General features: G+C 38.9%; 2 protein-coding genes across 2 annotated transcripts; both read left to right on the top strand.

Annotated features, from left to right (window-relative positions):
• Nucleotides 1-1,117: 1,117 nt before the first annotated feature.
• Nucleotides 1,118-4,062, top strand: unc50 (unc-50 homolog (C. elegans)). The gene is made up of 6 exons (XM_043241061.1): nt 1,118-1,255; nt 1,937-2,211; nt 2,291-2,411; nt 3,180-3,319; nt 3,408-3,515; nt 3,603-4,062. The coding sequence occupies exons 2-6, from the start codon at nt 1,938-1,940 to the stop codon at nt 3,737-3,739; spliced, it is 780 nt and encodes a 259-aa protein (XP_043096996.1). The 5' UTR covers nt 1,118-1,255; nt 1,937; the 3' UTR covers nt 3,740-4,062.
• A 625-nt stretch (nt 4,063-4,687) lies between these two features.
• slc25a12 (solute carrier family 25 member 12) lies at nt 4,688-13,917 on the top strand. The gene is made up of 18 exons (XM_043242625.1): nt 4,688-4,782; nt 5,505-5,558; nt 6,520-6,665; nt 6,842-6,957; nt 7,378-7,517; nt 8,343-8,489; nt 8,747-8,885; nt 8,967-9,060; nt 9,142-9,226; nt 9,457-9,541; nt 10,490-10,648; nt 10,756-10,808; nt 10,891-10,971; nt 11,095-11,235; nt 11,323-11,461; nt 11,916-12,074; nt 12,152-12,242; nt 12,981-13,917. The coding sequence occupies exons 1-18, from the start codon at nt 4,771-4,773 to the stop codon at nt 13,186-13,188; spliced, it is 2,049 nt and encodes a 682-aa protein (XP_043098560.1). The 5' UTR covers nt 4,688-4,770; the 3' UTR covers nt 13,189-13,917.
• Nucleotides 13,918-13,921: the final 4 nt, after the last annotated feature.

Here is a 13,921-nt window from a genome sequence, read left to right as displayed (position 1 = left end):
ACAATATTTTCTTGAATATATGCATGCATGTTTTTGTATTTATATATACAGTACACATTTATTATGTAAAGAAAACACTGATTTTGGATGCAATCGTTTAACACGACTAATTATGTTATAAGTCTTTTTTTTTGTTAAATGATTTAAAATGTGGAGGTTTAAACTAAACACTTAAAAGAGGGAAATAATGAATTTTTCATTTATTGTGATGACAAGCCGTGCACCAAAACTGTGTCAGTGTTCCACAATGACATGAATAAACCTTGTTTCTGAAGTGATGTGCAAAGTGTTTTACAGTCCACCACATGAACGGTCTGGGAGTGGATAGCAGAACGAAGAGATAAAAGAAAGATGAGGTGGTAGGTGCTTGTTAAATAAATATGAGGCAAGCATCAAACTGTGCTTTTAAACTCCTCTCAAAGAAGAAGGGCTCCAAATAGCACCTGAGATGGGCTCTTCTCTCAGGTGAGTTCTGCTCCATTGACCAACAAGAAATGTGGAGGGAAAAATAAAAACTGTCCTCCGCTTGCTTGCTTTAGTTTTTGCTTAAAATAGAGAGTTAAAAAAAACCCACAACACTGTTGCAGGGGAAAGGTACTTATCTTTTATTTTTTATTTATTGTGTTTTTTAGCAAAGTGAAGACAATGCTCAATAAAAAATTTTCAACTTATTGCTTTTAACTCACAGTAGCATGGTATTATAAAAGAACTATTCAAATTCTAAATTCGATTTTACAAAATTATCTGAATTGCTTTTTTATAATTGTGAACCGATTTCATCATTTTTTGCTTTGATGGGTCTGTTAAAAAGTTATGATAATTCGTGAAATAAGTCATATCAACGTGACAAAGGAAGGAATAAAGTACTTTAGCGCCACCTGTTGTTTCTGAACATGCAGCAAACATCTCGTCAGAATCGCATTTAGATGCATGCAAACTAAAAGTACAGACACAGTGCGGACATATAATATGACATATGTCATAAAGAAACGTATAAAGAAATATACATATTATACAGATAAGGAAACTTGTCGCATGTATTTTAGGAATGAACTAGCAATGGCAACGTTTCTCTCCACCTCAGAACTACATTTCCCAGAAGTCTCTGAAAAAGGAAGTGGCGTCGCTGAACCGGGTACGCTGCTACGTGTTCGGACGAGGCAGGAAGTTGACATGTCACGGTTGTTGCCTTGTTTTCTACACGCTGATTAAAAAGAGCTTTTCTTCATTAGTTGCCGATACTGCTGTGGAGCAGGTGAGTGTCGTATTTATACACACCGAGCAGAAGCGACACGATAGATAACTTGTTTACCAGGTCACTATGTAGGATCGAGGCCCGTGTAACAGCACAATCACTATAATGCTTTGGATTTTACATAGTCTGTTGTTCATAAAACATGACATTTTACGGATACATTAACAATAACAGGTTTACTTTTTAAAAAAGTGTTGAGTTTTGAGTTCGCTGCCATGTTGGAGCTAATGTAGCATCGCTGTCAGTTGTTCTGTGTAAAGCAAACAGAAGTAATAGCAGGACTGATCTCGGATCAGATCTACATGTTAACACAGCAGAGTATCTTATGCATAGGAAGCAGAAGAACTGATGAACTGACAATACATTTGATTATAAAGCTTAACGCTTGATCAGAGACTACAGCGCAGGTTTCTTTCAAACTATTTTAATGGACAGACAATAGATGTAGTTTTCTAGAAGTTTTCAGAAAGAGGCAGATCTATTGCACTGCCTACTTCAGCACTTACTGAAATGAAATAGTTTTGTCAAAGCAGACTAGCCTATAATTGTTGGTAGTGACCCAGCCACAGATTTTTTTTTTTTTTTCGGTTTGTATCGTATTTGTACAACTGTTTTGACAATTTCAGGAATTAATAAATCTTTATTTGGTTTGCTATGTTTCTCTCTCTCATCCCACGACAGCATGTTGCCGACGAGTTCCCCGCAGATCCAGCGGAACGGCAGCCTGAACGCTCGGGATGCAGCGCGGCACACGGCCGGAGCCAAGCGCTACAAATACCTGCGGCGACTCCTGCATTTCAGACAGATGGATTTTGAGTTTGCCATGTGGCAGATGCTCTACCTGTTCACATCGCCGCAGAAAGTGTACCGCAACTTCCACTACCGCAAACAGACCAAAGACCAGTGGGCCCGGGACGACCCTGCGTTCCTGGTGCTGCTCAGCATCTGGCTGTGCGGTGAGCAGCTTTGACGGGAGCTTGGGAAGGGTTTGGAAATGAAACGTACATGGGCTCACTGATCACGTTTTCTCTGCAGTGTCGACTGTGGGCTTCGGTCTGGTCCTGGAAATGGGTTTTGTGGAGACGTTGAAGCTGTTGCTGTGGGTGGTTTTCATCGATTGTATCGGAGTCGGATTGCTCATATCTACACTCATGTGGTAAGGAGTCGCAAAGAAATGTGGGCATGACCTTAACGTTGACCATAACGGTTCAGTTTCTTTTTTGTGTTGTTTGTATTGTTCATTTCGGAATAAGACCTTATTTGCAAAGAGGAATGTAAATTTTTAAAAGTTTAACATTATTATGAAATAACCCCAGAAAATTTGGGCAAATTGAAATAAATGTGAAATAAAATAGAATCTAAATATTACACGGTAAAGCTCAAAAAATGCCTGATAACTGAAATAAAAAAAAATCATAAAACTGGTAATTACATTGGAATAAATAGATATATAAATAGGTATTAGATAAATAGAAAAATTCAACAAATACTAAAAATTAAACTAATAAAAATTGGCAAAACAATAAAATTAGTAAAAGTAAAATTCAAATGAAAAGAATTTTTTTAAATAAATACATATGTATATATATATATATATATATATATATATATATATATATATGTATGCTGAAAACCTGAATACTATAAGACATTTGACTTTGACATTGTCTTGTATAATGCATAATTTCATTACCAAATAAATAAATGGACATGATATACTGGTCTGGCTTTTTATTATGTATTTTAATAATCAGGAAATCATTTGCCTGGAGTTGCCAGATTGTACAGTTTAGTGGTTATTGCACAATAAGCTGTGACTGACATATCAGAAAGAAGTCCTAGAATTATGCCTAATTTTACTGGCATATATCATGAAGAGTTGTGACTGTAAAACTGTACGGTAATCCCTGTCTTTCTTCTCCAGGTTTGTCACAAACAAATATCTACTGAAACACCCTAGCAGAGATTACGACGTGGAGTGGGGCTACGCGTTTGACGTCCATCTGAACGCCTTCTACCCTCTCCTGGTCATTCTGCACTTTCTGCAGCTATTCTTCATCAACCGTAAGTAAACCTGTGCGTGCATGAGTGTGATACTGTACTGTTTTGAATGAAGACCTTCGTGAACGTATCTTTTGCACTCTTTTGACAGATGTGGTGGTTATAAGTTCAGACTGGTTCCTGGGTTATTTTGTGGGAAACACCTTGTGGCTTATTGCCATCGGTTACTATGTTTACATCACATTCCTGGGCTACAGTGGTGAGTGATGCGATCGCTTGTTATGACTGGGTATTTTTGCCATCCACAAGCTCAATGTCGTCTAATTTCTTCTCCTTGTTTCTTTAGCACTTCCATTTTTAAAGAACACTGTGGTGCTTCTGTATCCCTTTGCTTTGCTCGGACTCCTGTATGTTCTCTCCATTTCACTTGGCTGGAACTTCACTAAAGGTCTCTGCTGGTTTTACAAGCAAAGGGTCCAATAAAGGACAGCAGAACACATGAAGGACATTGCTTCAGAGCGCATGTGCTCTTAAAGACGGAAGGAAAGCGTGTTGTCGCTCTTGGGACTTCATGATTTTTTTTTTGTATAATCTGTAAATATTAGTTTGGTTGTAGAGGAAAAGAGTTTCAATTGTTTATGGTGTCATGACCCTTTTCTTTTTCTTAATTTGATACTCGGCCTTCATTTAATGTCGTGGTGTGGTTTTGAAAAATGCAAATGTGCGGAAAAGTGCATAAAATATCTGCTAGGACGCTGCACTTTTTACTTGCGAAAACGTGTACAATAAAGATATTTTTAAAGAAACTGATTTTTAGTTCATTCAGTGTTCTACTGTAATATATTTTGAGATTAAGAAATGAAATTTAAATGCACACATATGGTTTTGATCAAAGCATCTGCATGTATAGTAACATTCAGGTGTTTATTTCATTTATAAGGGAAATTCTTAATTTTTTTCTTATTTATTTTTGTTAATTGAATTCTAAAATACCAAGCATATGAGTAGTTTCTCAAGATGTTCCTCATACAATGTAAATAAATAGGATATGATAGTAGCTACATAAAGAAATGTATGCATGTGTATATATATATATATATATATATATATATATATATATATATATATATATATATATATATATATATATATATATATGTGTGTGTGTGTGTGTGTGTATATATTTTTTTTTTTTTTTTAAGGAAGGAAGACAGAAATTAGTTCTTTTTAAATACTTATGTATAATAACTTTGGTTACGTTTAGGCTGGGAAACTATGAGAATTAAAAAAAAATTATAATATGTATATAGTATGTTCTGGAGGGTTATTTTTATGGTTGTTATAATTAAAAAAATTGTAGACTAAAGGAGAATCGTTTGGTAATCGTGTCCCGTTAGACTTTGTTAGGTTGTTAGGTGTGACATCACAGGTGCGCGCGCACCTCCCTGGTTCCCGGTTCTTCTCGGCCACGCGCCTGCGCGACCCCACTACCACTCGTGACGTCAGACAGCAGCATGGCGGCCAAGGTGACTCCGGCGACACCGCATTTCACTGAAAAATTCTGTTTTTGTTTTCTTAGCTGTCGGCTTTTAATCACGGCTGCTGGTTTTCAAGGGCAGGAAGGCTAACAGATGCTTAAATGGGTGGAGCAGAGACACCGATAAACGTTTCTAACAGACCGGCTCGAGCATCACTGAGCTTATCACTGCTCTCGCGCTGAGACTTTGACTGAATTTAGTGTCTGTGGAGATCATAAATCCATAAAAAAATATCGGAATTGTGTGTTAAACGGCATTAATCAGCCTTTTAGAGGGCTCCCGTGTCATTGGAGATCGCCGTTTGTTTATAACCTACTCAGGCGTGCGAGGATCGTGCTGTGTGGGCGAAATTGTGCTTATTTTATTCTACAGAGACTCCTGTGACTTCCTGTGTGTTTGTCTGGAGCAATTACTGACTTGTCGTTTAATGTTGGTGTTTTTGTAAAAACTACGTTCGGTTGTTTTTTGCGAGATTTGTGTGCCAGAAAGTCACGTTAAATGCGCTCTCAAACAGCAAAGATCGTTTGATATTTAAATGACAATGTTGTTTTGAACATTAGTCTAGGCCTCGTCTCTCAGTAAAACCTTTAAAAGAGCTCTAACACTTGCGATGCCTTTCACCATGTATTGTGGTTTTGTGCCCGTGTAGGTCATAGCTCTTAAGATTCACAATTAACTTACTGTTATTCTGTGCTGCTGTTGTTTTGCAGGTGCAGTTAACCAAAAGGGCCGACCCTAATGAGCTGAAGGTCATCTTTCAAAAGGTAAGTTTAAACTAATTTTGGTTTAAAATCAGCATATGATCCTTTACGCTGCGGTTAATTCCAGTGAGAAACTGGGTCTGCAACTTTACACTCCAGCGTAGATAGTGTCATGACTTTGGCCTGTCATTAAATCTTTATTTCCTTAGTGACGCTGCATTTTTAATTGTCACCTTTTTTTCCAAAGCAACTCGAAGAGAAACTGGCATGCTTGGGAAAGTTTGGGCGGTTGTGTGTTTGTGGGAAAACAGTTTATTGCGCACGCGTGCGTGTGTGTGTTTAATTTTCAAGCGTGAGAAGGGAAAAACTCATCTCCCTTCCTCGGTACATGTCCGCCATGGCTTTTATATTGGTGTAGTGATTTGTGATCTCTACCGCCGGTGAGATCTTGTCCGTCTGTCGGCTGAGAGTACTTGTTTCTTTGGCTGAGTTGGGTTGCTTTGGTGTCTGGTGACTCTATTAATAGGACTCAAGTGTGTGAGATGGGTATTTGGAGGAAGACCTGAATGTCAGGGCAATAGATGGATTGAGTGAAGAATGTCTCCATAAGGTCAGAGGGCATGCCGCTTTATATTTTTGTGACTCCTGTTTAGCCGCTGCCGATGGAAACTGGGAGAATGCGCGGCTCACGTGGCACATGGATATTGATAGTCACCTTTGCCCGTTTGTCCAACTAGGCAGAGGTTGGTACTTGGTGATTAAATAGAGTTTCAGATTGCACATCGCCAATGCGGTTATGTGGAAAAAGCCGTTGTTATGTTACACAACCCACTACCGTTTTATTTTCTAAAATGTCTGCCTGCATAATAAAAATCTCGATTTTTCAGGTTCCTCTATTTTTTACGGAAATTAATCGTAGTAGATGCAGATGAGGAAAATACGAGTGCACGTTTAATCGTGCTTTATATCCAACGCAGGTGTCGTTACTGTGTGTGTGTGTGTGTGTGTGTGTTGTTTTCCTCAGTATGCCAGCGTGGCGGATAAGGATGGAGAGCGGTACATGACACCCAATGATTTCGTGCAGAGGTTTTTGGGCCTCCACACGCAGCTCCACCACAACCCTAAAACCGTGCAGCTGCTCGCCGGTGTGGCAGATACTACAAAAGATGGGTGAGATGAAGTTTATCATTCTAGTTTAAAGTTAAACTAATTAAGTAAAATTTAAAGTGCAATAAAAATATTTTTTATTTTCTATAATTTCAGCGTCATTACTCTTGTCTTCAGTGTTGTGTAATCATTGATTTGCTGCTTAAGAGCAATGTGGTTTTTTTTCTCCCCCTATTTAGACTGATCTCGTTTCAAGAGTTTCTGGCCTTCGAGTCGGTGCTATGTGTGCCTGATGCCCTCTTCATCGTGGCCTTCCAGCTGTTTGACAAGACGGGCACTGGATGCGTGTCTTTCGGTAAGAACAGTACTGACCGTTTACAGCTGTATACCTTATTTAAAATGGACTTCTGTAGTTGTGCGCGCTGACGTCAAACTCAATTTAAATCAGTTCAGGAGTTTAGAATTCGTGTGTTGTATAGAGATTCCTATGTAGGCCATTCCAGTTCGTTCACCTTCTATTTAATTGCGCCCACAGTATGTAGACGGCTAGGCAGCTCATGGTGTTTTGAACCGTAATGTTTTATTCCCTTTTACAGAGTCAGCTGATTGTAATGTAGTTATGCTAAACAAACAAACAGCTTAACCTTGAACACAGAGGCGTTCATTCATGCACACGTTCACGTGTTCAGAGGACCTTTAAAACACTGTCAGTAATGTTTCAACGCCCGTTATGTTCTGCAGGGGCGTAAATCTGAGCCTGTCTGTGTGTTTACAGAGAATGTGCGTGACATCTTCAGCCAGACCACCGTGCACCACCACATCCCCTTCAACTGGGACTGCGAGTTCATCCACTTGCATTTCGGGAATGACAGAAAAAAAAGTCTCAGCTACCTGGAGTTCACCCAATTCCTGCAGGTACCACACCCAAGCAGTTACACACATTCAGAGATATGTGAATATCACATTACATGTTTCTTGTTGGTATAAAATATTTGATCCCTTTTAATATGTTTTAAATCATATTTATAAAAATAATAATGTCAGTATATTTTAAAATAAAATATTACTATTATCTTTTAGCCATAATACATTTTTGAGCAAAATATATATTATTATTATTACTTTGTTGCATTTTGGAATTTAGCAACATTATTAAATATTATTTAATATATTAAACTATGCACTTTAATATACAATATTTTATCATTTTAATACAATTAAATTTAATTATAGCTATCTTATAATATAACATTAATCATTTTAGTGCAATAACATTTAAGAAAAAGAATGAATTATATTTTACTACACTAATGTCACTGATTTAATTTGACAAATTATATTTTATAATTCAATTAAAATAATTATACATTTTTTTTGTAATATTAATGTTAATAATGTTTAATTTTTGAATAATAATTTAATTAGTGCTGTCAAATGATTAATCACGATTAATTGCAAAATAAGTTATATGTTTGTGTACTATGCCTATTTATTGTATATAAATACATGTATATATGTATTAGTACACACACATGTAATGTAAACTAAAACTTTACAAGAAACTAAAACTAATTGTGATTAATTATTTGGCAGCACTAATGTTTATATTATAAGGGCCCTAGAATGGTAAGCAGGATTTAACTGGCCCATTCTAACCAGCCAAATCATGGCAAAACTTCTATGCAACTTCATCCTTTAGCAAAAAATCCTCATTTCTGCTGTCTGTACTTGTTCGGATAGGAGCTGCAGCTGGAGCACGCGAGGCAGGCATTTGCACAGAAAGACAAGGTCAAGAGCGGCGCTGTTTCTGCCCTGGACTTCAGTGACATCATGTCCACCATCAGACACCATATGCTCACACCCTTTGTGGAGGAAAACCTTGTGTCTGTAAGTGTGCACGGCTCTGTTTTCCATCTGGTGAGATGCATGTTGTGAAGTTACTGTGACAGGGTGTTAAACTCTGGAGGGCCAGCTCAACTCTAACCCTAAATAAACACCTCGACCAGCTAATACGGTCCTTCAGGCTTATTTGAAAACTAGGTAATTATGTGTGTTGGAGCGGGGTTGGAAATAAACTTTGCGGCCCTCCAGGAATACCCCTGGGGTGTTTGTTACCTCTGGTTTAAATCTACGTGTCCTCTTAGGCAGCAGGGGGCGGCACCTCTCACATGGTGAGCTTCTCCTACTTCAATGCCTTCAACTCTCTCCTGAACAACATGGAGCTGATCCGGAAAATCTACAGCACTCTGGCTGGTTCCCGCAAGGATACACTCGTCACTAAAGGTGCGTGCTATCTTTAATGCTTCTGCACATCAAAGTGAACTTTTTAAGTATCATCTAACTTTTTTCTTTTTTTATCTGCAGAGGAGTTTGTTCATGCTGCAAATAAGTTCGGTCAGATAACCCCTATGGAAATCGACATCCTGTTCCAGCTATCAGGACTGCACTCCCAAACAGGGTACCTTTCCTTTTAAAAACAAGTTCATCCACACGTACCATCATCAGCTCATCGTGTGTTTGTTTATGTTGTGGTATGCAGACGGTTAAACCTGGTTGATATAGAGAGGATAGCACCCCTGGAGGAAGGAGCCCTGCCGTATAATCTAGCTGAGGTGCAGAGACAGGTGAGTTCATCTGTGTGAGCGGTCAGATAAGAGGTTGTATGAATGTGTACATTGCTGTGAGAATATTGTGAGCAAACACCACTAATTATGGCACAAAACACACTTCGACCAAACTCTCCTTATCTTCAGATCACGTAAACAATCATTCAGGCTGCTGCTGGCCCCAAAAGCATTGTGTGTTTGGTTTGTACCTCACATGGTTACTGCTTGCTCTCTCTCTGTCTTTTCAGCATTCGCATGCGGATGTTTCTCGGCCCGTGTGGCTGCAGGCGGCAGAGTCGGCGTACAGGTTCACCCTGGGCTCCATCGCCGGAGGTTCGGGTTTATGACTTCTGCTCGCTTCTTATATTAAAGACCTCACAAAATCAGTACAGTTTTACATTCTGTTATGCATTTCATTACGACAAAGGAAGTTAATAGGATGTGTTAAGGAGACGTGCATGTGGGTAGTTGACGTATCATACAGCCTCTGAGTGAAAATAAGTTTTATTTGTGACTCGAAGAATGAAGTTTTTATTCTACATTTTTCCTATATTATACAGTAGGACACATTAAAATGTTTTTTTTTTATTTGTCAACTATCATCGTACAAGATGAGTTGATGGCGTTTTTGGTATGTTTTCTTAGAAACTGTCTGTTTTAAATATGCATTTAATTTAATTGTCATCTTTTGAGTGACTGCTGAGAAAACTGACTAAAAACAATTTCAAATTTGTTCTTTTTTTCATTCAGTCAAAAGTAACAGTAAAGACATTTATAATGTTGCGAGAGATTTCTATAAAAAAAAACAACTCTTCTTTTGAATTAATATTTAAAAAAATATGTTTGGTTTAACTGTTTTCACAAAAATATTAAGCTGCACGCACAATTACTTTTTTTTTTTTTTTTTTTTTTCATAATTGAAAATGTTTATTGACCAGCAAATCATATTAGAATGATTTTTGAAGGATCATGTGACACTGAAGACTGAGGTAATGATGCTGAAAGACATTCAGCTTTGGTCTCAGAAATAATTTAGATATTAAGATACGTTCCAACAAAAAACAGATATTTTAAATTGTAATGACATTTCAAAATATTACTCTTTTAAATGCAGCTTTGATGACCATAAGGGAGTTTTCCATTTTTTTTATTCTAGTGCATGTGTTTTAATTTCAAAAGAATAGCCTTTTTAAGTGCACAAGACTTGGGTGTTTTCAATGGAGAAGTGCATGTGTAATTACACTTGAGTGAAATAATAATCATTTATCTGTGTGTTTGTAGCCACGGGCGCCACAGCTGTGTACCCCATAGACCTGGTGAAGACCCGTATGCAGAACCAGCGCTCCACCGGCTCCTTCGTAGGAGAGCTCATGTACAAGAACAGCTTTGACTGCGCCAAGAAAGTCCTGCGATACGAGGGCTTCTTCGGCTTTTATAGAGGTCGGATGCGTCTTGTGCTCGGTTTCATCTTCGCGTTTTTTAACCTCGACCTCACTTTCTTTTTTCCTCCTCCTCTCTTTGTGCGTCTGTGTGTTTTTCACGCACAGGTCTTCTACCCCAGCTCATCGGAGTGGCTCCAGAAAAAGCCATCAAGCTCACTGTGAGTGTCATTAAACGTCCCGTGGAAAGCCATAGATGACAGTAAAGCCAATTACACGAGTCCCTCTGTGTCTGTCTTCCAGGTGAATGACTTTGTGAGAGACAGATTTACTACAAAAGACGGTACGATACCTCTGAGCGCCGAGATTCTCGCTGGTGGATGTGTGAGTATTAGAGAATATTTCAAAAAGCATTCACAAAATGACTCTAAACCTTAGATTTGGAAACTGTTAAACTGGGTTATGTTGTACTAAAATGGCAATTTTTATTTTTTTTTATTTTTCCAGGCCGGTGGGTCACAGGTTATCTTCACCAATCCTCTGGAAATCGTTAAGATCCGTCTTCAGGTCGCCGGTGAGATCACTACAGGCCCCAGAGTGAGCGCTCTCAACGTAGTCCGAGATCTTGGCTTTTTTGGCCTCTACAAGGTGAGGAAAGCGGGCTTTTTCTTGAATTGCATTTAAAATACAGTCGAGGGCTTTGTGTGAACAAAATGTTCCTGTTTTCCTCGACAGGGTGCAAAGGCTTGTTTCCTGCGTGACATCCCCTTCTCTGCCATCTATTTCCCAGTGTATGCCCATACGAAGTCAGCGATGGCAGATGAGGATGGGAGGCTGGGGCCTCTGCAGCTGCTGACCGCTGGAGCCATCGCAGGTCAGATCCTCACGCTTCTTTTAGAGTTTATCACTTTAAAACTGTGCAAACGCTGTTCTGCATCAAGGCAGATTTGAAGATTGTAGCCCCAAAAATGGCCCTAAACGTATTTTTCATATTTCCCCTTAATTTCCTATGGCATTTTTGACAAATGAAGAGTACAAGTTATTTTTATGCTATTTTGAATCATGTCCATAATTTTTGGTGCCAAAAAAAGTCACCAAGTGCATTAACATTGTAAGAAAAATATTTGCAAACTTTTTGACTATTAAAAGATAATGCAGAACTGAGGTCTATTCACAATTCTGTTGAGTCGTGATTTGAAAAATTCTGAAATCCTTATTTCCCTTAAAGTGACGTATATAAATGAAACGTGCATGATAGACTAGACTAGATTTTCTGTTTAAGATCAGATATTTTCTATCATGTATTAACGGATGATTTTATTTTCCAGGTATCCCGGCTGCTTCGCTTGTCACCCCTGCTGATGTCATCAAAACACGACTGCAGGTGGCTGCTCGCGCCGGTCAGACGACTTACACTGGAGTGATCGACTGCTTCAGGAAGATCTTAAAGGAGGAAGGTTTCCGAGCTCTGTGGAAGGGAGCTGGAGGTACACACACACACACACACACACACAGTTTCAGTCACATGTGTACTCACTCTCTGCTCTCTCTGTGTTCTCCGTAGCTCGTGTGTTCCGTTCATCTCCTCAGTTCGGTGTGACCCTGGTGACCTACGAGCTCCTGCAGCGATGGTTCTACGTTGACTTCGGGGGACAGTAAGTATCGATCGTGTCGAGCACACTTTTTACTGCATGAAGGCAGGAAATGTTAAGAAATGTCTCTCATTAGAGGATCCACATGCTTTTTAGCGTGGATGAGCTTCATTAGTGGTAGTTATAAATTAGATGTACACACGTTTTCAAGTCACTTGAATTCTGTAAAAATTTGCCAAAAATCCAGCTACAATTAAAATGGCTAAAATGTTAATTATTTTGATAATATACACTACTGTGCAAAGGTTTGTAGTTTAGGGAAAGTTTTTTTTTTTTTTTAAATAAATGAATGCGTTTATTCTGCAAGGATGGTTAAAATTGGTTAAAATGGTAAAATTCAATTGGTTAAAAAAAATACATGAAACAAAATTAATGTTAGAAAAGATAAATGCTGTTCTTTCAAATGTTCTAAGCGTATCGAAAAACTACGAAGCAGCACAGCCGTTCTCAGCACTGATAAGAATCAGAAATGTTTCTTGTAGTAAATCAGCATATTAGAATTATTTCTGAAGGATCATGTGACTCTGAAAAGTGAAGTAATGCTTTGATCACAGGAATAAATTACATTTTACATCGTATTGCAATAGAAACGGTTCTTTTCATTTGGAATGATATTTCATAATATTACTATTTTTACTGTAGCTCTATTTTTGATCAAATAAATGCAGCCTCATCGTAGATTAGACTTTTTGTGGCGTGTTGAGTCACTCTTTAAATCCTCTTCTTCTCTTCTCCTTCCAGTCGCCCTGTTGGTTCCGAACCAACGCCCAAGTCCCGTATCTCTGAGCTTCCTCCTGTCAGTCCCGATCACGTGGGTGGTTACCGTCTGGCCGCCGCCACCTTCGCTGGCGTGGAGAACAAGTTCGGACTGCACCTGCCCAAGTTTAAATCCTCCGGGGTCACGTCCATTCACTCCGAAACGCCCAAGGAACACGCCGGCGCTTCGTAAAGTCATGCCCCGCCCACCACGGCCTTGTCCTCCGATGGCTGCATGCCTCCCTCCCGCAGTACATTTGCCTACATTTTTCACATTTTTTATTTTCCGTTTCATTTGGTTTGAGTTTTTAGGTTGGGGACATGGGAAACTATACTCGTTTTTAGAGTCTTGTTGCTTTAACCCATATCAGTGCCTCAGTTTTGATGAAGAACACTGGTTAAAGCTCATAGTTAGTGTGTGTTGTGAAGCACAGGGTAGGTGTTTGCCACACTGATCGAGACCTAAAGCGACGCGCACAGTGAAATATCTAACAAGGGCTCTAGAGAAGTTCATCGGCCACCGAAGAGAAAGCTATAGAGCTTTTCTCCAAACACTCCTGAAAGAGAAACCATGACACGTACTGTCGGTTTTGTGTTCCTCCGCTCCCTGAGACGCACATTTGCTGCTTTTGAGTTTTCCTCTCATGATTATGATGTATTGATGTGACCGAAGCATGCTGTAGCGCTCTTCATTTGCTCAATAGGCTTTGCGTAGCTTGCACATGTACTGTATATACATGTACATCTCATGCACAGAGACGTGTTTCTCTCTCTCTCTCTGCGTCACGCTGACTGATGCACAGGGGATTCGAAACTTGATTGATTGATCAGAGCAATCACGGTTGATTGGAAATGTAGAAAATAATTTAAATGCATTTCATTCTTGTATTTTATGGAAATAAATCAATACGGTTACATTTTACTTC

The sequence above is a fragment of the Puntigrus tetrazona genome, chromosome 6 (genome assembly GCF_018831695.1).
Source record: "Puntigrus tetrazona isolate hp1 chromosome 6, ASM1883169v1, whole genome shotgun sequence".
Lineage (NCBI taxonomy): Eukaryota > Metazoa > Chordata > Actinopteri > Cypriniformes > Cyprinidae > Puntigrus > Puntigrus tetrazona.
The sequence above is the reverse complement of the archived record's forward strand: the minus strand, read 5'-3'. Positions and strand labels throughout refer to the sequence as shown.

What these genes read in the sequence shown, in the direction of transcription:
- slc25a12 (XM_043242625.1), top strand. An exon ending in AGTTCACCCAATTCCTGCAG is followed by an intron (nt 7,518 to 8,342) that starts GTACCACACCCA and finishes TTGTTCGGATAG; the next exon opens with GAGCTGCAGCTGGAGCACGC. An exon ending in CCTGGGCTCCATCGCCGGAG is followed by an intron (nt 9,542 to 10,489) that starts GTTCGGGTTTAT and finishes GTGTGTTTGTAG; the next exon opens with CCACGGGCGCCACAGCTGTG.
- unc50 (XM_043241061.1), top strand. Translation starts at nt 1,938, where the DNA reads ATGTTGCCGACGAGTTCCCCGCAGATCCAGCGGAACGGCAGCCTGAAC. An exon ending in GCTCAGCATCTGGCTGTGCG is followed by an intron (nt 2,212 to 2,290) that starts GTGAGCAGCTTT and finishes TTTTCTCTGCAG; the next exon opens with TGTCGACTGTGGGCTTCGGT. An exon ending in GCAGCTATTCTTCATCAACC is followed by an intron (nt 3,320 to 3,407) that starts GTAAGTAAACCT and finishes CTCTTTTGACAG; the next exon opens with ATGTGGTGGTTATAAGTTCA.